Source organism: Alexandromys fortis, unplaced genomic scaffold (assembly GCF_014885135.2).
Source record: "Alexandromys fortis isolate MF-2015 unplaced genomic scaffold, M_Fortis_MF-2015_v1.1 scaffold_27, whole genome shotgun sequence".
Classification (NCBI taxonomy): Eukaryota; Metazoa; Chordata; class Mammalia; order Rodentia; family Cricetidae; genus Alexandromys; species Alexandromys fortis.
In genome coordinates, this window is record NW_026067952.1 from 4,784,587 (window position 1) to 4,811,426 (window position 26,840).

Sequence of the window (26,840 nt, forward strand, 5' to 3'; positions counted from 1 at the left end):
GGGGTCTTCAGCTTCCTAGTTCATGCCATGCCCTGACCTCTAAGCATTCTAGAGAATTCCTGTCCCACTGACCTGTCCACTCCCCCAGGCCTAGGGTCCCAGAGCCACCTTTATCCGATGGTCCTCCACATCTTCCACGCTGGCTACCCGAATCAGTGCTGGGTTCCGGCGGTCCACAGCCTCCAGCTTCATGTTGACCAGGAAGCTGTGAGGGGGTCTCTGTGGGGAGAGAGGTGCTTTGAGGCTAAGGCCCAGCTCTGAGGAGCTGAAGCTCCAGGAAGAGAGCCACAGGGAGGACTGTCTTGGCCGAGGCCGTCCACTGGCTGACTGACAGGACCTCGTCTTCCTAAACTCAGCTCTAGGGAAGTCGCGAGTCCACTTACCACTTTGAAGGCCCAAGTGGGCACAGCTGAGGTCCCAGTTTCTTCTAGATAATTCTCCCAGCAGAAGCTATCAGGGTCTGGATAGTCTGGAAAGGAGGTGAGAGCAATAGCTGAGCCAGCCAGATGGCTCAGGGAACTCTGTCCCCAGTTGGGATCAAGAACATGGAAGGAAGCCAGGGGTGGTGGCACACACCTTTAATTACAGCACACGGGAGGCAGAGGCAGCCGTATCTCTAGGAATCTGAGGCCAACATGGTCAAAAAAGCCAGTTCCAAGATAGCTAGGGCTACACTGGGAAACCCTGTCTCAAAAAAACAACAGCAACCAAACAAAACAAAAAAACAGCAACAAAACAAACAAAAGAACATGGAAGGGGCAGAAACACTTAGAGAAGAAACTTCCGCCATGTGACTGCGATCACAATTAGATGCTTGTCCTGGGGCAGATGGGTCCTGGTGAGAACTAAACCCACGGGACCACAAGAGCTCAGGGTTGTTGGAATCCTAGCTCTCATCACTTATGGCCCCATTGCTCTTAGTCCTATCCAAACCTCTGCTACACTTGGGCCAGCAGTGGTCCCAAGTAAAGGACCTACGTCCTTTGTTTAAACCCCTGCATGCTTGAGGGAGCCATCTAACTTTCCTTTCCTAAACCCCAAATGTCAAGGCTCCAGGCCCAATCTGCTCCCTACCCTGTCCTAAAGGGCTTGCTAAGGAGGTGCAGGGACCAAGTCTCACATGCTAAGAGACAGGGAGGAAGCGAGGGCCCAGCCTGGGAAGGATGCACGCTGGGCAGCAACCTCACCTTGTGGAGGGGTGAGCGGCTTTCCATGCTTCTGGCACCAGCCCACTGGGTGGATGTAGGGACTGCTGGGATCACACCTGAAACCCAAGAGTACGTCATTGTCCTAGGAGAACGGGGGAGGGCTGAGCCTGCTGTCCCCATAGCATGGCACCGGGGACTTCCTCAGCCTCCTTCTTGGTGAGAGGGACATGGGTGATTAACATTGGGTCAGAAAATTGCCACATGGACTGAAAACTCTATCACATCATAAGAGCTAATAAAGATTTATGTTGTGTGTACATGCACGTGTGTGTGCACGTTCACACACCTCTTAATCAAGGTATTTTCTGATGAAGTAGGAAACACTGAGCTTTGTAACCCATGACTCAGCTTAAATCCAGGACAGCTTGCTATCCTCCCCCCCCCCCCCCCCCCCCCCCCCCCCCCCCCCCCCGCCAAATCCAGAGCAATATCTGAATAACTGGGTAGGGCCACATGGTGTCTGAGGTCCTACAGGGGATGCCTCCTCCCCTGGTGCCTCTTCCCCAGCAAGTCCCAGTACCAGTAGTCATATGTATCATCCCAGTTGTCAAAGTGCACCAGGAAGCGGCCATCTACCACATCGGTCACACTGGCCACACAGACGAGGGATGGGTTCATGCGGTCCACAGCCTCCAGCTTCATGCCCACCTGGAAGCCCACTGGGGGAGAACTCTAGGAATAAGAAGAGGGCTGTCACAGCCCGGGGGCCAGGGTGGCCGGAACTAGCCTGGAGCTGCTAGCCAACGCAGGAGCAGGTTCTCTGCACGGATGCCTGGAGGTGGGAAGTGGGCACCAGGGAGAAATAGGCAGGGAATGAGGGCTGCTCTGGGCCACACAGGGACTTCTGTCCTCCAAGTGTAATGACTTGTGGGAGAAGGTCAGGGACTGTCAGGAGGCTCTGTATTTACCCCAAAGTCCCAGCAGGCTGAGGACAAGTCTCCCCTACCCTAATGAGCCTAGCCAGGCTTGCCTGAGGCAGCTGGGGCAGTAGTTGGGTGGTGGGGGAGGGAGGGCTGCTGTGTTCCACCCCTGAAGGGAGCAGGGAGCAGGGAGCGACCAGGGAACTAGTATTGCATGGTTGCCACAAACAGAAGCTTCAAAGACAGCACTTCCTCATCTCTAAGCGCCTGTCTAAGACAGTCATTCTCCTCCTAGAAGTGACTTCTGTGACTCAGAACACAAAGCAGTTAATGCCAGGGCCAGAGGTCAAACAGTTGACTTAAAAATCCGCATTTCCAGACTGGACAAAGGTGGCCCACGCCTTTAATCCCAGCACTCCAGGAGGCAGAGACAGGCCGATCTTTGTAAATTCAAGGCCAGCCTGATCTATGGAGTGAATTCCTGGATAGCCTGGACTAAACAGAGAAACTCTGTCTTGAAACAAAGAAAAAAAAAAACCAAAACAAAAAGGGGAGTTGTTCTCTGACACAGATACACACACATTAATAATAATAATTTTGCCAAGTGATAGTGGTGCATGCCTTTAATCCCAGCACTTGGGAGGCAGAGTCAGGCGGATCTCTGTGAGTTCGAGGCCAGCCTGCTATACAGAGTGAGTTCCAGGACAGGCTCCAAAGCTACACAGAGAAACAACCACCCTGCAAAAAAAAGTATTATAAAATATCTGCATTTCCCATGACTAGGAGGTGGGCCCTTATTAACCACCTCTTGACCCCAAATAAGGTCTCTGGAGCTGGACTGGAATGGGAGAGTAACTGTCCCTGTCAACAGCAATCATGAGTCCCTGACCCTTCAATATGGTCATGGTGGCAAGGGACACGCTACTAAGATGCACAGCCAGCCCCCAGTATGGAAATATTTTCAATGGGAGCTCCCTATCTCTCAGACCCTTTGCTTGGGGTTATGTGATACTTAACTAATTGCTCACACCGCCACCGCCTCTGAGCAGATTAACACCAGGAGGTGAGCTGGTGGGAACATAAGCAAAGAGGAAGGCTGCCAGAACAGACTTTGACCTCATTCCACTAAGCTGCAGAGCAGATCCCCTGCGCTGGCTACAGTGACTCTAGCCTGAGGGTGGTATTCACCTGTGCCCAGATCCCCTGCGCTGGCTGCAGCGACTCTGGCCTGAGGGTGGTATTCACCTGTGCCCAGATACTCACCTGGCCCTGGCTTACGAACAGGTGCTTGGGGGCTGCCTGAGCTCTTGTACTGCGCAGGTACTGGCTCCAGCTGAACTCCTCTGCCTTGTAACCTGGGCCCCTCGGGGGAATGAAGAGAACGCTGTGCAGAGGCTGGGCCATGGTGAGGACCCCAGGAATGAAGTAGAAACAGGCAGGTCTGAGGTCCCCCAAACCCTCAGGGCCCCTCTGCTAAAGGAAGATGAGACCTGGTGAACACTCAAAGAGTTTAGAAGCCTCAGGGTGGAGTTGTATCACAATGGGACAGAGAAAGTGGCCAAGGTTTTGGGCTTTAAAAAAAAATGTGGGATGCAGGGTGACCTGAAGGGAGTAAGGGAGTCTGGGGACTCACTGTCTTCCAGGGATAACCCAGGGAGGTCTTACCCTTGGGAGGCTGCAGCTTGTGGCCAGTCTTCTCAAACCAACCAGCAGGATGAATGTCAGGGGAGTTGGCATTGACCCAGAAGTCATGGCACTCAGAATACCCATCAAAGTGCAGGCGCAGGCGGTAGCCACACACCTGGTTGTGACAAGAGTCAGAGGCACGTCAGTGCCAGCAGATACCGCCTTCCCACTCCTCCGCCTTTCCTGGTCCAGCCTGCAGTCCTAAGGATCCAATGCTAGCAGGCGCCCTGGGTGCTGAGGGGGCATGATGGGTCTGCTGCCCTCCTAAGCCCCAGACAGGAAGCAGAAAGTACTACAGGTCATCCCATGCCCTTGGACTCTTTCCTTTAGCCATATTCTCTCACCGTACACTCTCAGTGTACCCTGCTCTGCTCACAACATCCCATGCCCCAGGGACCATTTTGCTGCATCTGCTTGCAATTTCCTGCTCAAACACAGGTGGCGGCAGATAGACCTTCCTACACTTTCCCTGCCCACTTAGGCCAAATGGAATATTCCTTGATCTGCAAGCCCATGGCCTGTACTGCTGTGTCCATCTCACAGATTCCCTTCCTAGAGGACAGGGCCCTATTTGATTCAAGATGGCATCCCTGCCTTTTGGATCTTTTACATCTACCCCACCCCCCAGCAAAGACAACTTATACTATTTAGTGATACCAGTGTCCCGCTGCTCCCCGTCTGCTTCCCAGTCTTTGCCTTTAGCCTTCCCTATAGTCCAATGGATCCTCTTGTTTGTCTGGGCTCCCTGAGGTAAAGCAGTGCCTCTCACCGCTACCCACAAGGGCTCCATCACTCTACACTGAGACACTGGGAGGGTGTTTCCAGCTCACCTCTGCCACGGTGAGGATGAAGTACATGGACGGGTGTTGAGGGTCAATGCCTTCCAGCTTCATGCCCAGTTTGAAGCCATTCTTGTTAGGGGCGACTGCCTGGGACTGTCAACGCACAGAGTGGAGAGGACCCGGCTTCCATCCAGCCTTATCCTTGCCTCATGGGCTTGGGGTGAAGGAGCTCCCATAGGCCCCATCTGCCTGCTGGCCTCAAAAGGGTGACTTATTGGGGATCTGTCCTGCAAGGGGTCCCCAGAGGGCGAGAGAGTTGCAGCACTATTCTGAAGGGCTGGATCAGGGCTAGAGGTAAGGGTTCTACCACCTACCTCATGGTGAGGTCAGTGTTAAACTGCAGAAAAGATACCAGAACCCACAAGTCAGCAGATGACTTCCCACCCAGGAAGTCCCTTACAGGATACTCTTTTCAACTCTAGACATTTTCATCTTGCTAGTATGTCAAGGATTGTCCAGAAGAAAACACTAGAAGCCCTGCGCTTGGTGGTGAGTCCCCGAATTGAGAAGATAAAATCTCCTTAGACTGAAATTGTCCAACTCACATCCTGGAAGAGGCTGACTGGGGCAGTGACAGCCTTCTGCTCCTCCAGGTAGGACTCCCAGGACCAGCCTTCCTTCTTCTCCTCTGACACTGCAAAGACAAAACAGGCAGGCTGTTACTGTCAAGGCATGTACAATCTTCCTCAGTTTCCCCTAAGTTCTACAAGCAAACCTTTGTCTGTCCACACGGACATCTTGCCACACTCAGCTAGGCAAGTGTCAGGCACAGGGGGCTCAGACCTGAGGCGAGGTCACAGATTCTGTTTCTCCTCCACCCTCAAGCCACTGTCAGCAGTTGCCCTTTGGATTACACAGCAACTAAGATCACAAAGTATCAGCCACGCTGTCCTTGGACATGTGCAGGGTGAGGATTAGTGATGAAGCCTGAGCCAGAGGACTTAGTCACACTGATACCTAAGCTCACAAAGGGAAGAGTAGGAGGAAGAGCAGGGAGGAAAAAGTGAAGGACAGAACACACAAAAGTAAGAAACCTTTCTAAAGAGTGTTTTCTTAACTACTTACAGGCATAGACATACAGATATGGGTGTGATCCTAGTGTGCTCCAGCACACAGACCAATTCCACAGTCTTCCCAGACATGTACATGCCGAGGGTATGTGTATGTGATGGGTACACGCATTCATGGACGGACATGGGTATGTGCAAACACACACAGAGAAAGAGGTGGGGGACACACACAGATATGAATGAAGTACTTCCAGAGTCTACAGTTTGAGTCTTGTTCATAACCCTAAGAGGACCTGGACGGGAAGGATGGGACATGATCCTGCTGGTAAGCTCCTGGCCTCCACGCACAGGACTCTTTTTTAAAAAAAAATTTTATTTATTTATTATGTATACAATGTTCTGCCTGTATGACAGAAGAGGGCTCCAGATCTCATAATAGATGGTTGTGAGCCATCATGTGCTTCCTGGGAATTGAACTTGGGATCTCTGGAAGAACAGCCAGCGTTCTTAACCTCTGAGACATCTCTCCAGTCCTGCACAGGACTCTTTAAAAGCTGTGACAACCAGTTACCCCACCAGTAGGCTGAGCAGCTCAGCTGAGGTGCCTTCCATTGAAGGCCACAGACAACCAGAGACCCAACGACGCGTAAGCACTGGCTTGCATTTTGGCAATGGACTCAGCTTTGTGATGTCAGCTAGTGATGTGGGAAGGTCATTTGTCAATCTGTTGTTTCATTGGTTAATCAATAAAGAAAACTGCTTGGCCTGATAGGTCAGAAAATTAGGTAGGTGGAGTAGACAGAACAGAATGCTGGGAAGAAGGGAAGTGAGTGAGCTAGACGCCATGCCTCTCCTCTCCAGGGCAGATGCAATTGAGCCAGCCACCAGGTCAGACATGCTGAATCTTTCCCGGTAAGATACCACCTTGTGGTGCTACACAGATTATTAGAAATGGGTTAAACAAGATATGAGAGTTAGTCAAGAAGAGGCTAGATATAATGGGCCAAGCAGTGTTTAAGTGAATACAATTTGTGTGTTGTTATTTCGGGGTATAAGCTAGCCGGGTGGCTGGGAGCAGGGCAGCACCACTCCTTCTACAATCTAGCATAGGGCGCATGTGAGGATTCTGAAACACATGGGTCAGGAGAGGTCCTTATGAAACACCAAGACTAGAGTTAGGTTACTGAGTCTTCCTGCTCTTACTCAAGACAGATTAACCCAACTCTTCCTTGCTCTGGCTCACTCAGCCTTGGGTCACTCCAGCTTGTGGTGATTTGTTGCTCAGGAAGATGGTTCATTCCTCAGTGGAACTCAAGTTTGTTCTAAAGCTGCCTAAATTCCTTAGTCACCGCACCAAACCTTGAGCTCCTGATGACCTGACCCAGCTGAGCTAAGACAAATATTTTGTTCATCAACTGATCAACCAAGCTATCAAACTCTCTCTCTTGGAGATTGATGTCAATGCCAAATCTAGCGCACATCTCTTCAGGGCATCCTTTGTCCCGAGTAAGACTCCTGCTACAGCCCTTCTGCTACAGCCAGCTCTCCCGGACTCTCCTAGCTCTCTACACAGCTTCATCTATACTCCCTGAGCAGGAGCATGAAAAAACAAAATCAGTCCCAAAAGAAAGTCTGACCAGAAAGTCCAACTACAGCTGTCTATAGGAAAGAAGGAGCCCGCTTCTGACTGGTCTACGAATATGAGGCATTTTTACATGATTTGTATGAAGGCATCACAGAGGCCAGCTGTAAAACGGATTCCTTCCGGCTTCCAGAGTGCTCCTTTGCTTGTTCCTGCTTCCTCAGATGCCCTTGGCAAGCTCGGCCTGGTCAAAGCCAACCTGGAAATGACTACAGCAAAGCTTGGGGCCTTTTTGGTGCTGTTTATCCCAGTCAGTGATACTTCCATCCACTCATCCAGCCAGGAACCTGGCAGCGACCTGTGTGCTTCTCTACTCCCCAGAATCCTCCAGTCCTGCTGATTCCAACTCCTGTGTCTCTCTTGAGTCTGTCTCCACCTCCTCATTTAGTCCTTGCTCTAAATACCTCTGAAGTAAGGCGGTTTCTTTTTTCCCCCACATTATCTTCTCATTTCAAACTAAAGGACAAAACCAGACACAAAACCAGCACCTGGGAACTAACCACCCCCTCCTGCTCATGCTTTACCACGAACCTCAGTGCCTCTGTGGCTGTGAGTTTGCACAGACTGAGCCTCTATTTCAGGTATCCCACGCCACAATTTTCTTCCACCCTCCTAACTTTTTCTCACTCTCTAAGACCCAGATCCAGGTGCAGCATTAGTTAGGGTTTCACAGGGGACAGATGTTCAGCAAGTGTTTATTATACGACTAGAGAAAGGGCAGATGGCTGTACCAAGTCTCGGAATGACTGACTGCACATGGCAGTTGTCCTGTGAAACAGTTTTGTACTTACACACTTTACACATAATACCTGTTATATGATATATAACATACTGTTATATTATATATTATACATCATACTGTTATATGATAGCTACTTGTCTATATATTCATCTCTGCAACTGTGACCTCCTTAGGCAAGACTTGGTGTCTAGCTCACTCTGAATGCTCAGCTCCTAGCCAGTGCTTGATACAGAGTAGACAATATCTAGAGGATAGAGAGAGAAAATGCAGCAGACAGGATGCTAACACCATGGACCATCTAAGGCTACATAGTAAGATCCTGTCTAAAAGAGGGATGGGGCGGGGAGAGATGACTAGGTCCTGAGGGCACTGCCCGTGAACATGTTGCTATTGAGGAATTATTCTGAGAAACTAATGAAAGCCAAGGACTATCTTCTCCCCCAAAATGAAGGGTTTGTAGAGTTTTGCATGGATATTTGGCTTAGGAACTTCCGTTAAGAAAGTGTTTCTAAGCTGAGCATGGTGGTATATGCGTATAATTCCAGCTCTGTGGAGGCAGAGGCAAAGTTGGCCTGAGATGCAAGGTGAGTTCCAGGCCAGCCTGGGCTTACAGAATGAGAAGATGTCACCAATAAACAAACAAACAAACATCAGAACGTCTCTAAGCTGGGTGAGGTGGCACATGCCTGTAACTCAAGATCTGCAAATCAGAGCCAGGAAAACTGTAAATCAGAGGCTAGCTAGAGCTAAAGACTAAGACCTTGTCCCAAAAAAATAAAGACACTTCACTAAACCAGATGGGATGGTAAATGCCTTATAATCTCAGTACTTGGCTGAGGCAGGAGAATCATTCATTTGAGGCCAACCTAGGTTGTATAGTGTGATTCTGACTCAAAAAAAAAAAAAAAAAGTCCAGGAGTGGTGGTACGCGTCTTTAATCTCAGTACCAGGGAAGCAAAGGCAGATGGATCTCTGAATGGGAGGCCAGTCTGTTATGTGTAGCAAGTTTCAGGCCAGCCCAGAGCTACACAGTGAGCCCTGTTTCAAAACAAAACAGAAAAATCATCCTTAAAAGCCAAAATAAATTTTGAAAGAAAACGGTCGGGGAGGAAGAGAGAAAGAGAAAGCAAGTGAGAAGGCAGACAGAGCCCCTGAAGTTGGCATCCTGGCATGTCTGTTCTGAACTGCACTCATTCTGAGGCCCTGCCAAGCCCATATGTCACTATAGCAGTTCAGCACAGCATCAGTTTCTTACACCCAATTTAAAAGTGAGCAAGGGTCTAAATTTCTCCAAAGAAAATGTATAAATGGACAATAAATTCATAAAAGAGACATCACGTATCACTTACTAGTCATTAGGAAAACACAAATCCAAACAACGGGGAGACATCCCACAGGATGGCTAAGATGGAAAGACAGAGTCACCAAGTGTTGAGGACAGGGATAAGCTAGAACCCTGCACATTCTGTTGGGGATGCAAGATTACAGTACAGTCACTTTGGAAAACAGCCTAGTAATAATATATCCAGATGACAAACGCAGAGCTATTATGTGAAAGAAAATTTCACTCCTAGGTATAAGCCCAATATAAACGAAGCATATGTCTACAAAAAGCTTGTACTATAATTCATATAAGAGAATATAACAGCCCAAAATAGAAGCAATCTGCCCATCAACTGATGAATAATCACTGGTGTGGGAGGTCCTTTTGTCTTTCTTTTGCTTTTATTGGTTAATGAATAAAGAAACTGCCTTGGCCTATAGCACGGGAGGAGGAAGGCAGAGTCAGGGAGAAGCCATGGAGCCACCAGAGATAGATGCTAGAAACTTTAACCGGTAAGCCATAGCCACATGGTGATACACAAATCAATAGAGATGGGTTAAATTCATATGTAAGAGTTAGCCAATAAGAAGCTAGAGCTAATGGGCCAAACAGTGATTTAATTAATACAGTTTCTGTGTGATTATTGTGGGGCTGAGCTAGCCAGGTGGCCGGAAACTAATGAGTGGCTCCCTCCAACAAATCACAGCACGGATGTTATTCAGGAAAAGGGAATACAGTCCCCACGGATATTAAAATATTGCTATACCTTGATACCACCGTGCTAAGGAGAAAGAAGACAACCACAAAGTTCAACATGCATATATATTTGAATAAAATGGTCCAAACAAGAAAGTCTATATATGCAGAAGGCAAACTGCTGGTAATTTGGGGGATAAAGGTGGTTTGTGGGGATGACCACTGATGGGCACAATTCAACCACTGAACAGGCATTCAATACCAGGCTAAACATCCAAGACACAGTGATTAATAACCTCAGCCCCAGGCTGGCAGGATGACTCAGCACGTAAAGGCACTCGCTGCCAAGTCTGATAACCAATCATTGACCCCCAGGAACCATGCGGTGGAAGGAGAGACCTGAGTCCAGAAAATTGCCATCTGTCTGCCAACAGACTCTGAGGCACATGTGCCTCCCGCAAATAGATAAATGCAATAAAACTATAAATAAACAAATAAATTCAGACCCTGGGTTGATATAATTTAAGTGTTGGGGACGGAAGATATAAAATGGCTACATAGATGATTACCAGTATGGTAAGCTCTGCTTAAATCCAGTTGCAGCTGTCACCTGGGACTACAGAAATACTAACAACGGGCCTGAGGGCTGAAGCCAACTATGAAGGACTCTTTCTTAGAACCAGAAGATCATACAGGAAGGTCAGGCTAATGACCAGCGTGGACTTGACAATACCACCAAAGGGAAGTAATACTACACAACCCCTCAGGTCTTCGGATACCGAGCCCAGACTTCCCAGGAGGGCCTCCTCGCTGCTGAATGATGCAAGATAAACAGCCCCAAGAATAAACATATAGCCATGCACAAACCACAAGTGGCCACTCGGTCACTTTCATACACACTAACCTGTGCTCACATGTACCATATGAAACCACAACCACGACCCACACTTTCAGTCTCACACCTCCAAAAGTATATAAATACTTCACATAAACAACCGCACACAGGCCGCCATACCCAGCTGGCCTCGGCTCCACTCTTCACCCTCTGGGGTGCTGGTGGTAGGCTGACTCTCTGGATCTTTTCCTTCTTGCTTCTGTAGAAAGAAAGACTAATTCCAGCTTCCTGTCCTCATGGGTCAGGATGTAAGTTCAGCCTCTAGTCCCTGGCCCCTGCCTGGCTCTCTGGTCCAATGTTATGCCCGAAATTGGAAGAGTTTCCTGCAGGGTATACGCGGGAACTCTGCTCCTGAAGTCAATTTGTTGTTTGGGTTTGCACCACTGGGGGGTATAGATTCATATGAGTACCCTTGTCACACAGCCTGACTACAATTCTCATTCCCAGATGGGGAAACTGAGTACATGAATATCTGCTCTGTGCTGATTTTACCTGCTCAAGAGACTCTTTCTGCATCTACAGCTTCAGAGAGGTGTTTCCCGACCTCTCATTTAGGTACTAGACTCTAAAGATTTCATTTTCCACTGCCACGCATCCACCTTAGGTGCCAATGCCCCTGTGTGTGTTGTAACCCTGACACCAGTTCATGATGGGAGCCACAGAAAATTAGGAGAATAGTCAGGAGGTGGAGGCAGAAAGATCAGGGTTCAAGGCCAGTCACATCTACAGGGTAAGTCCAAATTCAGCCTGGGCTATATACTAAGTCCCTCCCTCCTTCCTTTCCTTTCCTTTCCTTCCTTCCTTCCTTCCTTCCTTCCTTCCTTCCTTCCTTCCTTCCTTCCTTCCTTCTTCCCTTCCTCCCTCCCTCCCTCCCTCCCTCCCTCCCTCCCTCCCTCCCTCCCTCTCTTCGTCCCCCTCTCCGTCCTTCCTCCCTCTCTCCCTCCTTTTTTCCCTCTCCCTCCTTCCTCCCTCTCTCCCTTCTTCCCTCCCTTTAATTAGGTTTAATACCTGATTCAAAATGGAACCAGAAGATATGGGAGCAGGCACAACAGGATCTCCACCCCCTCCCCCATCTTGGACTGGCAAGATTACAAGGCTGATGCTCCAGCTTCGCATTTCTCTCCCCGCCCCTCTTTTTTACCATGGCCTCTGTTTCTGACTCCTCTGATGGGCTCTGGTACTCCCTATGTTTCCTCTTCTTCATGGGCTTTAGGAGCTCGGAAGCGACCGCACAGCCCGAGTTCTCTACTATGACTGACCTACAAAAGGAACGCTCTCATTAGAGGAAGAAACAAAACCAAAAAAGCAAAACAACAATAAATGATAATAATAATAATAATAATAATAATAATAATAATAATAATACAACCAAAACACTATAAACTCAGTAGAATTCACAGTATTCACATTTTTCTAAGCCTGAAGTCGGAAAGATACCTCAAGGGCTAAGAAACAGGGCAAGAAAGGCTGTAACTCCTTGTTCTTACCGCTTCTGGAAAGGCAGAGGGTGGTGGTCATCTGAAGAACCAAGGTCTGGAGCAGTGCTTTGTTGAGGCCCAAAAGTCTGGTACTCTCTGGAGCTCGCGTCTTCTGGGGGTTCCTGAGAGGTGTCTTCTTGAGGGTCCTGGCGGACATCTGTGGAAACCGGCTGGGCCTTAGTCTTCTCACCCTGGACTGCCACATGCTGGCTCCGCTCACATACCTATAGCCCATCTTCTACTGGACAGCATCCTTCAGCCTTCTCCACTTAGGACTGCCTCCCTTCACATTCCCATCCAAGAGTCTTCAGGGAGCTCAAGGGTCACCCACCCACACACTGCCCCCGGAAGCAGGATCCTACCAGGGTACTGGGTGCCCGTATTGCCTTCTGTAGAGCCACCTTCATGTCCGAACAGGCTTTCTCGCTGCCGTTCCGGGCTTGGCGGTCGCTGTACTCCCATCATGTTCAATGGCGCATATTCGCTTATTCGGAACTGGGAATACAGAAAAATTTGAGGACCGTGACTAACTACTACATCAGCTCTCCACCCACCTTGGGTCACCCACACTTTATGTTTGCTCTGCCAGCGAACACTTCTGGGGGTCTATAGACTCTGCCCACTCCGCCCCGACCACGCCCCCACATACGGTTCTGTTCCTAGAGATTACTCACTCTAAGCCACGCCCACCAGCCTCAGCTTTTCCGCCTCAAGCCCCGCCTTCAAGCCCACAGGCCCCGCCCCACAGCTGCCAATCCTCCTGGGCACTGACCCGTAGGCCACTCCCAGCTGAAGGTGTGCAAACTCCTGTCCAATCCAGGAGCCTGACTGTGCTATTGGTCCCTGGCCCGGTGCTTAGCTGTGGCAGAATGGTGGCAGTAACTGGTTCGCTGCTAGTCACTCGCTCCAGGGCACCTACATGGGCTGGCTCTCGGGGATAGGACACCGCTGAAGCCGGGCTGGGCAGACTAAGGGTAGTTGCATTGCCTGGAAACAGATACGCAGATAAGACAGAGCACAGATGAGTCTGGGTACCCTTTCTCCTCCCATGCATGTGTATACAGGTGAAAAGCAGGTATAGAAGAGTGAAAAGTGGCCAGGTGAGGTGGCACACGCCTTTAATCCCTGTACTCAGGAGTCAGAGGCCAGCCTGATCTACAAGGCAAGTTCCAGGACAGCCAGGGCTACACAGAGAAACCCTGTCTCAAATCAAACCAAAACAGAACACAGTAACAAAAAGAGTGAAAGTGTCCTCCTTGCCCCTGTCCACATCCTCTTGAGCAAGTACGGGACCTCCAGACCACTGATCTTGACTTACTAGGAATAATAAAGGCAGTTGCAGGCAGGTGAGGACGGGGACCTGCGCTGTCTCTGGCCATCAGGTGCACACTGACCTCCCCTGTGGAAGACCCCTTCAGTGTCCTTAGCACCTCCATTTCCGTGTGTCCCTCCATCCAGATGAGTCTACAAATCAAACACAGTCACCAGGATGATGATGATGGGGAGAGAAGGGAATCTTTGGAGGAGAAACCGGTCACCTTCAAGTCAGCAACTTGCTGAGAAAGGTCTCATCTCCAAGAGGAGTATAGTTGTCTTTTTGTTTGTTTGTTTTTGAGACAGGGTTTTTCTGTGTAGCATCCAGAACTGAAGTGTTTTAGGATATCAGCATCAGGTCTGACTCCTGCCTTTACCAGGTTATTGATAGAACTCTGTCTAGGCCCTGCATCCTCCCCTGCTCATTATTTGTGAGGATGGGCATAATGGCATGTGTGAGGGTACCACGCACGCTGCATGTACAGAAATGGCTTATAGGAAGCATGATTCAGGCCAAGGTTCTGTTTTTGTCAGTGGCACAGCCCAGGCTAAGTCCAAATCACTTCTTTCTTGATTCCCCCACTTCCATTCCCCGTCTTTGAGAACTCAAGAGTCTTCAGGACTACATGCTACTCTATCCAAACAGGGTCAGTCCTTGTAGAAGGTGACATCTTTCCTGATTTTGTTCTTTTGTGTTTCCCTGTGCACCACTCCCTCTAACCCCAGACACAGCCATGTATGGTTAGCCATAGATTAATTACAGAGGGCCATAATGCCTAGGCCGCAGCCTCTGTTGAACAAATGCATGTACCTGAATAGCAAAAGAATAGCATGTGAAAACCCAGTCAGCACAAGGTCCAGAAGCTGGGGGGTTTAGCTTATTGCAAAGCACTGGACTAGTATGCATGAATCCTGAGTTCAAATCCAGCACAGGGGTTGAGGGGCAGAGAAGGGAAAGGAAGGGGGAGGAGAGGGGAGAAGAGAAGAAAGGTATTCCACAGCACGGTTACTACTCAGCTGCTCCTTAGCCATGGCTTCAGGCATAGATGGTAAGGAAGAATTTTGAGGCTGAGCCCAGGACGGAGTCTTGAGTTAGACTCTCAGCTTCTCCATATTCACTTGGTGCCCGTGACTCCAGATAAGCAGCTTTCCCACTCTGAGCCTCGGTTTTCTTTTCTTTTTGTTGTTGTTTTTTTTTTTTGTTGTTGTTGTTGTTGTTTGTCGTTTTTCAAGACAAGATTTCTCTGTATAAAAGCCCTGACTGTCCTGGAACTCACTCTGTAGACCAGGTTGGCTTTGAACTCACAGAGATCTGCCTGCCTCTGCCTTCCAAGTGTTGGGATTAAATGTGCTTTCCACCACTGCCTGGCAAGCCTTAGTTTTCTTAACAGTAAAGTAAAATGAAGGTGACAATGGTACCTACCTGAAGGGGCTTTGGTAAATGCTGGCTGTGAAGTACTGATACCAGCAGGCCTTCGACAGACAGCAATCCTCTCCCGTTAGACAGAAACTCCAGGGAGTTGGGCAGCTTCTAGCCAATACCATGGGCACTGCCTACTTGTAAAGTCAAGTTGCAATGGCTGCTGTCGTGTGCCCACCCTCCCTTTCTCTCTTGTTGTTCTTGTGTATTCATTTATCTCCAAGAGTTTCCTCCCTAAAATGGAATATATTACAGATGCCTATCATTAGAAGTATAAAACCATGGGATAAACAGGTAGATAGGGTCAGATATGTGACCTGATTAACTAAAGAAGCATTCAAGCCAAACAAGATGAGTTTTTAAAACTTGAGTTTATAAAAATCCAGTATCTCCCAAATTTCAATTCCAATTCATTTTGCTTTTTACAGCTTAAGTGTTTATATCACTTAGAAATATTAGCCTTATTTTATGTGTACAGTTGGTTTTGCTACACTGTGTGCATGTGGTACCTGCTGTGGCCAGAAGAGGGCTTCTGATCCTCCTGAAACTGGAGCTCCAGATGGTTGTCAGAGACCATGGGGTTGCTGGGAATTGAACCTGGGTCCTCTGCAAGAGCAACAGGTGCTCTTAACCCTGAGCCATTTCTTCTGCCTCTGTGTCACTTACAGTTATTTTAAACAGAATAAAACTCTTATTTAAAATACTGACGATTATGAAGAGAGGCTGCTTATTCAAAGAAGTCTTTAACAAAAAAAAAACAGTCCCCTCTGGCAGGTGTCTCAGAGAAGCAGCTGAAGATGGGCTTTCTGACAGGACTTTGCTGTCTGGTCTCAGTACGTCCCGGAGAGCTAGTGAAGTGCCAACACTGCTCTATGCTTTGGGGACAGTGGTGCTCCTGAGACACAGGGTTCTCATGAGCCTTCTACTTTAAGGGATGAGGCTGCAGCTGGAGACACATTTGAAAGTTGTTGCACACAGATGGTGTTTAAGACATAGAAGGGAATGCAGAGAAAAGAGGGAAGCCTTGGAGCACCAAAACAATTGCAGGTTGGGAGGGCAGAGGAGATCCAGTGCCAGTGAGAAAAGCTTGCAGCGAACTGGGAGGGGATTCAAAAGAAGCCCTTTCTGGAGACTAATGGAGACAACTGTCAGCTATCAGCCTCAGGGGAACTCTCATTCAAATGTTCTCTACCTAAGACAGCTATAGATGCTCAGTTGACTGAGGCCTATCAAAGAACCCATCTCTTTACCTTCATTTGAGGCATCTCTGCAGGGCCATCTCAAGTCTAGGGATTCCTGCTCCCCAGGCTGAAGCTCTGTTGAGACTGTATCGGTATTTCACCATCTCTGTTCCATCTTGCTGGCTTCACAGGGCTACGCCCATAAACCTACACTTAAATCTGTGTTTCCAGGAAATCCTACTTAAAACGAGAGTAGTTGCACATAGCAAGTGCTCAATAAACAATTTTGGAATGTATTCATTCCGTCTGTCAGGCTTTACACACACACTCCACCCAGAGCCCTTTGATGTCTTGTATACAGCAGACACCCAATAAATGCCCTGGTGGTAGGTGTTGGGAAGAAGAGAGATAGTTCTGGAGGCACACAGAAAACTTGGAGGGGCTTCCCCTGGCTCGTCTCTGCCGAAGCTAATGTAGACGCTAGCGAGTGGAATGCGCTGTTGGAGTGTCTAAGCCCACCCACCACCCGCCTCCCTCGACTAACGCAGACAGTTGCAGGCGGGGCGGTCACTGATCCATTTGCTCTGCAGAAGGGTTACTTTTTTTAAACGCCAAAATGGCGGAATTTTTTAGGTTTTTTTTTTTTCCCCCCCGCTTATAGCCAATTTTTTAAAAATCCAATTTTCTGTTAAAAAATATTGAAAATCAGGGACAGAGGAAAGTTTGCCAAATGGCCTATGGAAACCCGAACTCGCCCTCCACACCCTCTCATTAACGGAAACTCTTAATTGATTGCATCTCTTTGCAAGGCCGAGTCTCTGCCCTCCCCGCGGCTCTGGATGCCGACAGCAGTGCCGGTGGGCTCGCTCGCCCGGCATCCCGCAGCCCCCAAAGGGAGTGCCCAGCCCTGGTACTGCAGAGCCACCTCCCCAGCCCGCGGCCAGTGCGCCAGGAACTGAGAAAGTACCTGGGGTGGGGCCCTCAGGACACCTGCACTCGCCACGCCGGCCGGGACCGGGGTGTGACGTACCGGGAGCCCCCAGCCCGAGTCCGACCCGTGCTTACCTGCAAGGCTTGCGGGTGCAGCCCGCGCCAAGTGACCGAGGGCGCCCGGTGTGGCGCGCGCCTGCGCACACAGGGGGGCGGGTCCGTTCCCTGCAGAGCGCGGCGTGGAAGCTGCTTAAGCCGCCTGGTCTGAGCGGCCATGGACCCAGGTTGCAGCTTTTGCTTTTGTCGGAGCTCTGGGGGTGCAGGCTTAATTGCCTCTTCCCCACAGGACCCGTTAGCTTCGCGGGAGAAGTGGGTGGAGATTCTTACAGTATTCTGGGAACCACGGAGCCGGGAGCGGCAGCCAGCCTGATGGACCTCCAGCTGAGTGATCTGTACCAGGCAAGGCGCACCCCTGTATACACCTGGGTCCCCCATTTGGAGAAGGGGATTTCAGGATTTTCGGAAAACTCTCCTAGGATGGGTGAAGAGCACGCACATCCAGATGAAGGAAGCTTGGCACCACGCGGCGTCTGGCCTTGGGCTTGCCTGGCATGAAGGACCCTAGCTGTGCCAGCCTTTGGGTGACCTGGGAACATCACTGTACTCCTGTGCTTCCGTTCAACATTGGAAGACTGTCAAGCCATGTTCTAGAGTTCTGTAATGGCTCCTTCAGTGTTGATTCAAGCAGGACACTGGCTCCTCTTGTGTCTTCCATTTCCTGAGCTCATCACTCTACCAGACCTCTGCTTTATTGGTTCTTATTCTGGTACCATGGCTGTAACGTCATAGAAACGAGTATTTCAAGAGTTTAGGAGACCCTGCGCTCTAGAATGAAGGAAATCCACCAGGTCTTAGTATTCCCAGTTCCTAGCACAGTGGGTACTAATGAACAAATGTCTTTCTGTTGACTCTTCAGTGCCCCACTTCCTTCTTACACACAGGTTTTAATTTTACCCCCTTATTTTGCCAAGAAGGAAAGAGGTCTATTTGGCTCTTAGGTGGTAGCCATCAGCCAAATCTTTAGATTCCTAGTCCAGATGAAAAATAGTTCTTACTTAAACAGTAAACTCTCCCAAATGTTGTGGCAAACAGTTTAAATTTGAACTATTCTTTACATGTGTTGTCTGGTCTCAACAGTTCTGAACATTTTTGTTCTTAGGGACAAGATTAGTTAGAAAAAGGATGGGGACTGCCATAATCATAGAAGCCTCTTTAAACACACCAACACACAACCATTGCTGTTTTCTTTTATTCAGACTATGCTTATTTAAGATTCAAAAATGGTTAAGTATTAAAATGGTTAAACCTATTAGAACACATGATTCCTCAACAACAAATCCATCTTTTAGTGATTCAAACTGATGCATGAAATTTGAGCAGGTGGGATTCAAAAACAGCTCATATAGATTTCAGTTGCTATTTTCTGCCTATTTACAATCTCATTGGTCTTAATACCTGTTGTTCATTCCAACGCCCCAGGGATGGAGAGCCCCTTCCAAGCTGATGTGATATGGGCAGCTCTGCCCCTATGCTGTTTACCCTGCTGGTCCCAGTTTGCTTAAAGAAGAGAGTGAGCAAGTCCAATGCTTCCTTCATATTCCACCCCCCTTCCCAAGATTGGGCCCAGATGGTGTTGGCATAGAGAAGCATGGAAGAAACTTGTTTGGAGGAAGCCCATTCTTCCTGTTTCACTAGGAGTTGAAGTCACTGTTGCAGTAGTCCAAGGATCTCAGAATAGCAGGGTTCTGCCCTTCACGTGAAAACATCTCTGCTTCCCCAAACACATCAGACTATGCAAATTGGGAATTCTTTTAACACAGAAATTCCCTGTCTAAAGACACCTAAAAAGGCTAAAATACCACAAGGGAGCCGGGTGGTGGTGGCACAGCACTCAGGATGCAGAGGCAGGCAGATCTCTTGAGTTCAAGGCCAGCCTGGTCTACAGAGTTCCAGTATAGCCAGGGTTGTTAATCACACTTGTAAGGGGGAATCAGGAGCAGCACACAGGGAAGCAACTCTGTCCTGACATCTCTTGTCATGGAGGGGTAGGGTGAGGCCCGAGTGACTGGAGTCTTCGATTTTATCACTCACAGTGACAGCAGATAGGGCATTAAGTCTTTGTGGTATTGTGGACTTGGAACTGAAATTCCCTGTCTAAAGATCACTCATTTTCTGAATGAGTGGGGGCGCCTTTCAAACTGTCCCTTGCTGGAGGAAACAGTCATTATTAACTGACTCCATTTTTTTTCCCTTTGGCTTGTTCTAAATCATTTCTCCTCAGCTCACCTTGACTTCCAGAAAGCCCTGCAGACTGTTAATTTTTTGGGGGGGGGTGGTGGTACGAGACAGGTTTCTCTGTGTAACAGTCCTGGAACTTTGTAGACCAGGCTGCCCTTGAACTCAAAGAGATCTGCCTGCCTCTGGCTCCCAAGTGCTGGGATTAAAAGAATGTGCCACCATCGCCCAGCCACAGGCTGGTGATCTTATGTCAGAACTTAGCTGCCCACTCAATGATTCCCCAGGTGGTGACAGCAATAACCCCACAGAATTAGCCCTGGATGACCAAGGCTACTTGGCTGTGTGTTTTTCTTACCCCTAGTTCTGTCTTTCTGGAGTAGCCCTCAAGCTTCTGTTAGTATCTTGAAGGAGTCTAGGAGGCTGGTCCCATTCTTTCCAGATGGCCATACTAAATTCTTTACTGGGAACAGAACCTAAGAATCCATGCATACTAGACCAAACTCTACATCCCCAAACCCCTTCTTTTAGAAAAAAGGTCCTATTGAGACAGTTTCGCTAATGTAACCCTATGTCAGCCTCCCAAGTAGCTGGGATTACAGGTATGAGTAAAAAGCTCAATTTAGCCACTATTCAGGCTCTTAAGGTGACAGACAAATTTGGTCTTTGGGGACCAAGAATTAGGCAACTACCTCATTAGACTACAGGTTAGGAAAATACATAGGCCATTTGGGGTGGGCTCAGGAAGCATTTTTCCTTATTTGGATGCTTAGTGGAGACATGTCATCTGAGGATTGACTCCCTGAACTCATACCACATGCACTAGGAATCATGCACACACTACTCTTTAGAAAGTATTGTGTGTAAATGATGTGTGAGTGAAGGTATACATGTGCCATGTCTCATGAACGGAGGTCAGAGTACAACTTTTGGGAATCAGTTCTTTTCTTAAATCATGACGTGCATGGATCGACCTCCTAATGCCAAGCTTGCAAGTATGCATGGCAAAGCTTTTACTTGCTGAGCCATCTCCCTGGGCCTACCCTCTTGGCAGTCATATTGAAGCAAGAAAGGCAAAGCAAAAATTGGTTCTGGGTAAGTGATTTACTTGTACAATTAAATGTACTACTCCAAAGAGACAGAACACCAGTCATGGGAACCTGCCCATTTAACCATCAGCAGACCTGTCTACACCGACTTGAGGTACCAGTACAGTTTGAAGAGTATAGGGCTCAAAGGCACATTCATGTAGTCCTGGTAATGGAGGCAAGATTTCTTGAGTACCTGGGCAACATAACAAGGTACCATAGTGTTAACAGGTCACCCTCAGACTTTTTGTATGTAAAGGTGCTCTGACTGCATGTTGTTTGTTCCTCATGTGTGCCTGGATACCCTGGGATTGGAGTTACTATGTGGTGCTGGGGCTTGAACCTGGGTCCCCTGGAAGGACAGCCAGTGCTCTTAACCACTGACTCATCTCCCTAGCCCTAGACTGCTTTATCTATTGAGGCTGCTGGGGCTGGTTTGTTTTGGAAATTTTGCTTTCACCTGATTTCTTGGAAAGTCAGCCAAATAGCTTAATTTGGGTTGTTAACAGAACTTTTACCAGGAATAACTCCTCCACTTTGGTCTATTGTCATGTTTACACATCTAGAGGACAACACGTAGCTCTTTTGACCGTGTTGTGTTCCAAGGTCTGAACAGGTTGTCAAGCTTGGTAGAAAGTGCTTTTACCTGTTGAGCCACATCTCCAGTACCCCCATCTTAGTCTATTCTTTTAGGGTTCACTGCTGGAGCTCAATCCAAAACAATGACCCCCCTGTAAGCTTTCACAGAGGAAGGGAAGCTCACAATTTGGCTTGTGAGCCCAGCCTCAGATTGCAGATGCTGCATCATTTCTTTTGAATCCACAGACTGTGGAAGCCTGGGGTCTGAGTAGTACAGGATCTCTGAAAGAACAGAGGACCAGAGAAATAAAAAGTGATGGGACAGCCATGACTCAGTATATGGCCCTTCAGAAATGTAGGTTCCAGATACTCTGGATAGGTAGGTTAATTCAACTGAGCAGACTCAAGACAAGGTGAGAGTAGATGCTTAAGTCTATCCAGCCCTACAATCTCAAGCCCCATTGTTAAGATCAGTGACACCAGTAAGATACACCGAGGGGAAGAACGAAGATGTTCCTTCTTCCTCCCTGTGTGCCCATCTTCTTTGCACAGACTAGTATAAGTATGGACATGAGACCCACCATCTAGCTGCCTAAGTAGTCCAAAGGAAGGGACAGCCCCTTACATAAAGGCCTAATTTAGGAACTCTAGGGTTTTAATACTCATTGAGAAGACTGGTTAGCCAATGCATCTCCAGCTCCCTGAGCTGGGCACTGCAACCACTTAAGCCTTAAAAAAGGGTCCCAACAACCATCTATGATTTTTACTTGCCCTTCGTGCCTTTAAAAAGTTGAAGCGTACAAGAGCTAGTGCCAGGACAGGCTCCAAAACCAGAGAAACCCTGTCTCGAAAAATCAATTAAAAAAAAAAAAGTTGAAGCATAGTAATCATCAAATGGTGTCTTAGGGTGGAAGAGGAAATGATGTGTATTGCTGAGGGAATCCTAGTCCTCATCAGAATACCACTGAGGTGGCCAGGTGATGGCTCAGGGGCTAAAAGCACCTGCTGCCAGTTCTGGTCATTTGAGGTCAATTTCTAGAACCCAAATGGTAGGAGAACTGCTGAACTGACACCCACATTCATAATAATGTAAGAAAAAAATACCACAAGTCAGGAATATAGCTGTGGTAGAACACCTATCTGGAATGCATAAAGTCTCAGCAACTTTGCTCTCTAACACTATAGAATGCCACAAAACACCGGGTTCTCAAGTAGAGGTTTGGAATGTGGTCAACACAGACCCAAGAAGACCACAGATTGTTCAGTTACATAGCAGTTTCCTGAAAATCTGGGCGTGGTGCTATTTTCTCCATCTTTTTGCAGTGCCAGGTACTGAATGTGCTGCCAGCACTACAACCATTAACACTCCTGGCCTGTGACTCAACTGTACTGAATTTATAGGCAGGTGCCACCACACTTAGCTCCAGGGCAGGATCTAGGGTAGCAGGGCCAAATGGAACTTGATGACCGGAACATGTAGCAGTGATCTGTGATGGTAGTCATGTTTAGGACTGCAGGGTCTCAAACCCACAGCTAGAAAAGTGCTAACTCAAGCACAACCCAGGTCCATACCTTTGTATGAAGGTAAAGTTCTGTTAGGGGAACTCAACCGAGTGCAGTCACAACTAAAATGAAACTAGTATAATAAATCTATAATTTTTTTTTCTACTTCTAGAAATAGGCACCATCTACTTTAGAAATCAAGTGCTCTGATGAACTGAGCAGAACTGGCTTCATAGGCAGAGGGTTGAAGGACCAGAGTAAGATGGGGGTCCTTCATTTCAAAGTGTTCCTTTTCTCATAAAGGCCAAAGCAGAAGGGCTTCTTTATCAGGTCAGCTAGGATTGGCCTGAGTGAAGACCTCTCATTTCTTGAGAGGCCAAATAAACAACTCTGTTTTCTGCATGACTTCAAACCTGAGCACGAGTGATTCCCCTCTGCTCTGTTGGGCCTGGTGCAGGAAGTCCACACCAACACTCCCCTGACAATTTCATATGAGAGCTTATTAGGACATGTAAGGCTGGTTTCAAACCCGTATTTCTGGATGGATCAGTGTGTCCAGGGTAGGACCTGAGAAGCTGCATTTCAAACAATTCCCAGCTGTTGATTTAGGTAAACATCTGTGAAAAATAAAACCTATCCATTTACAGCAAATGCAAGGCACCGGATATACTTAATTAGAGCAAATCAAGACTGAAAAAATACACAATGACCTAGCTACTTCAATCTTTATGGGGCAACGGAAAAATGTTTATAAACCCACCCTCCATTTGAGGGCAAACTTACCTATCTACACAGCCCCAATTTCAAAAATCATCTTGTGTTGGATTACAGGCTTTGGCCACACTTGGCAGGGCTTAAAGAGATTTTATATGCCCTCTAGAACTATGTACTATAGCATTACCATTATTAAATGCCTAGAGTTACCTTCAAAATTGAAAGCACACAGGTATATATACTGTTAAAGCTTAAGTGGGTGGTGGTTTATCCCACTATTCTTACTGGTGTTTTAAATTCACTGTAAAAGTTAACAGCAATGGTCAAGTGTCATGGCACGTCTATAATCCCAGCTCTCAGGCTGAGGCATCTTAAACTACTGAGTTTGAGGTCACCTAGATCAGAGTGATCATCCCAAAACATTAATGAAACCTATTTTGTACACAAAAGCCCCCAAAAACATCCTTCTGCAGTTTGTCACTTCCTAACCCAAAATGTTTGGGGATTTTGTTAACTGAGAGCTAATGTACTGGAATCAGAGCCCTGGGAGATTCAGACTACTCCATGTCTATTACTCATGCTGTCAAGAAGCATCTCCGAAGTAGAGTGTAATACCTGCATGTCCTACTTCCTCCAAGGAATCAGGTGGACTTCGCTGCATCACCCTTTGTTTACATTTTATTTTGGAACTGAAACTCCTTTCTGGTCAAACTAGTGCCCATTACTTTATTAACTGCTACAGTAGGAGCCTGGGAATCACTACTGAGAGTCAGGTCTAACCACAAAGGCTATTTATTTAGGATCTGAAGATAACTGTACTAACCCACCCTTTTAGGAAAGGCTACACTTGTGGTTAGAAATTTAAAATTATCAAGAGTCTGAGGCGGGAGGATTGCTGAGCTGAAGGTCAGCCCCTAAATACAGTATTAAGAAAAAAGGGGCAAGCACATGTACAAATGTGATACTACATGCCACTGATACTGCCTTAACATTACAAGTCCAAAGTCATGGTTAGTTTGAGACCAGTCTAAGAAATAAAGACACCTTAAATAGTGTCTACCTTAGTAACTAAACCTAAAAAATTTTATATTCCAAGTATTTTTTTTTCAGACAAGCTATCTTGCTAATTATACCGGCTGGCCTAAAATTCAGAGCAATCTTCCTGCTTTAGCCTCCCATGCTACCACCATAATGAGTCCCTATTAGTTTATTTATGTGAGGGAAAGCTGCATCCTGAGCTATGCTTCAAGCCCTAGATCATTCTTAGAAAAACAAGGAACTCCACCATGTATATGAAATCAGATCGACCACAGGTGAGGCTTTTGAGAACAACATTAAGCAATAGAAAATGCAATGGTATTGAAAGCTAAACCTGTAAAGCCTAGAGTGCCCAGGATTAAGGACATAGATTAAGGATCTGCAAAGTATTTAAAATTTCCTAATTTGAAAAACTGTTGAAAGTATCAACCACAAGATAAAAATGGACAAGAGTAAATACAGGAAAGTAAGACAAACTATCTACTGTCCCCAAACTCTGCCCTCTAGAGCTAAAATAAGAGCACATATCAACTACTAGCCAATGGTAACTAGAACTCAAAAAACTACCGGCCAAGTACTTGGTGCCAAGGGACAACACAATAAACTCAGAACAAGTCTTTCCCTTGGTAAGCGTTTTATTGAGATAAAGCATAAAATAGGTTAACAAAGTAGAAAAAAAAAAGGGTATCCAAGATGAAAGCAATGTTAACACAGGAGGAGTGGGAACATAAAGGCTGAAGTAGGCAGGACTCAAACTGGCCATAAAGGCACTGTGGCATATCAAGAAACGCTATCACGTCCAATAGGACTCAAGATGTTCCCCACTTCTCTTGTGCTCTTTTATCGGTTGGTGCTGTTGATACTCCACCCAGGGCATCACCAATGTGTGCGAGATGGGATTCTTAGATTCTGTGTATTAGTTGGCATAACTGAATTCACTAGTCAGTAAGGAACTAAACATTTTAAGTCAAATTTGCTAAGGCAAACGCTTTAAATGCAGTCAGTGGTTTATTCAGTGAATTTAACAACTAGGGTCTAGGCCTAGATTTTTAATAAAAATGGCCTTTGCCCCTAGAAAAATTATATGGATGTTGGCATTTACCTATACATTATATGCTTATTGGGGCAGCTAAAAATAGTCAAATGCCTCTGTCATGTACTACATTAATAGAAGGCAAGCCCAGTTGAAGATGCATGCGGTCAGAAAGCCCAATTTTACTGATAACCTTTCCTCCCTTTAAAAGACTGTGGCTCAGAAAGCTTTTATATATTTTTCCCTGAAAACAAAGAGCTTTGGTCAAACCCAATTTTTAAAGAGCCATCACTTCGGTCTTTGAACAGGCAAAATGGTAAACTACGACCAGAAACAATTTTAACTTCTGAAATTTACACTGGAAAAATAAACATCTAAACAAAGCATCAAAGAAAAGATGACTAAAGCAGCAGCTTTATCTGACACTATTTCCTAAATTTAGTCTGTTTCCTAAAGTTAGTCTTTTAGAGATTTTGTACCAGAAATTTCTTGAAAACATTCTCCTTTCCCTGTTTCCAAGTATTCCCAGCTACTGATACCAATGTAGGCCCTTGAATACCCAATGTCCCACTCAGCCTCAGTGTATTGCATTTCTGATTATTCAGTCCCACAGAGCAACCCTATAGCACTATAATCCAACTCTTGCTAGGCTATGTAGCAACAGCTGAGGAAGCCAATTCATCTACACCTTGACTAAAGACTGAGGAAGTATTTAGGATGAAATGACTTTAAAACGTCTGAACAATGAAAGGGTTGTAAGGTAATTCACTTATTGATTGCAGTCTCAACAAACTGGGCTTTTGGATGCACGGAAACTGCAAGTCCAGTTATTCCTACAAGTTTGCACTGTTTATTTTAACTTGGTTTCCACAGTGTTCATAATGCTTTATGTATAAAGCACAAAGCATTTCAGCTGATCCATGTCACTGTTTTTGCAAACCAACCACAAAAGCCCCACTAACACAATGGGACTGATTGTTAGGAAGTTATAACCAACAAATATCTTACCAAGTAGTCTGCTAAGCACCTGTTACATATAAGCAACTTTCAGCAGAAAATGCAGCATTATGTGCTTTTCCCACTTTGAGTAAGATAACTAAATTCCTAATCAAAGAAAGGCTACTTCTGTTTTCAAAACATTAGAGACCACCAAACCATACACTAACACTAATCACACTGACCACTTCCAGAACACAGGATAACAAGATCCCAAGTACTAGGACTTACTTCTTGAGGAGTTCATTTGTAATCCTTTAGTTTCTTTAAAAACCTCTTAACTGGACAACATCTTGTGACATTAACTACAAAGTCCCTTTTACTTTTAACTAAACTTATTAAAGGGGCAGAAAAAGACTTTGGTAG

General features: G+C 46.9%; 1 protein-coding gene across 12 annotated transcripts in view; it reads right to left on the reverse strand.

Moving 5' to 3' along the window:
- The window catches only part of L3mbtl1 (L3MBTL histone methyl-lysine binding protein 1), a 37,548-nt gene extending 10,840 nt beyond the window's left edge, over positions 1-26,708 (reverse strand). For 4 of the 12 annotated variants that reach the window (XM_050150915.1, XM_050150914.1, XM_050150913.1 and 1 more), the window contains exons 1-17: positions 16,368-26,708; positions 15,627-15,723; positions 15,121-15,351; positions 13,702-13,847; positions 13,156-13,370; positions 12,746-12,878; positions 12,393-12,540; positions 12,047-12,164; positions 11,026-11,104; positions 5,142-5,230; positions 4,585-4,689; positions 3,734-3,869; positions 3,332-3,423; positions 1,729-1,880; positions 1,188-1,264; positions 384-469; positions 109-219 (exon numbers count right to left, since the gene is read on the reverse strand). In XM_050150915.1, the coding sequence (XP_050006872.1) occupies positions 109-219; positions 384-469; positions 1,188-1,264; positions 1,729-1,880; positions 3,332-3,423; positions 3,734-3,869; positions 4,585-4,689; positions 5,142-5,230; positions 11,026-11,104; positions 12,047-12,164; positions 12,393-12,540; positions 12,746-12,878; positions 13,156-13,370; positions 13,702-13,847; positions 15,121-15,242 (1,809 nt within the window). In that variant the 5' untranslated portion in view covers positions 15,243-15,351; positions 15,627-15,723; positions 16,368-26,708. The other 8 variants (XM_050150911.1, XM_050150920.1, XM_050150917.1 and 5 more) reach the window with 8 other exon arrangements.
- Between the last annotated feature and the right edge of the window lie 132 nt (positions 26,709-26,840).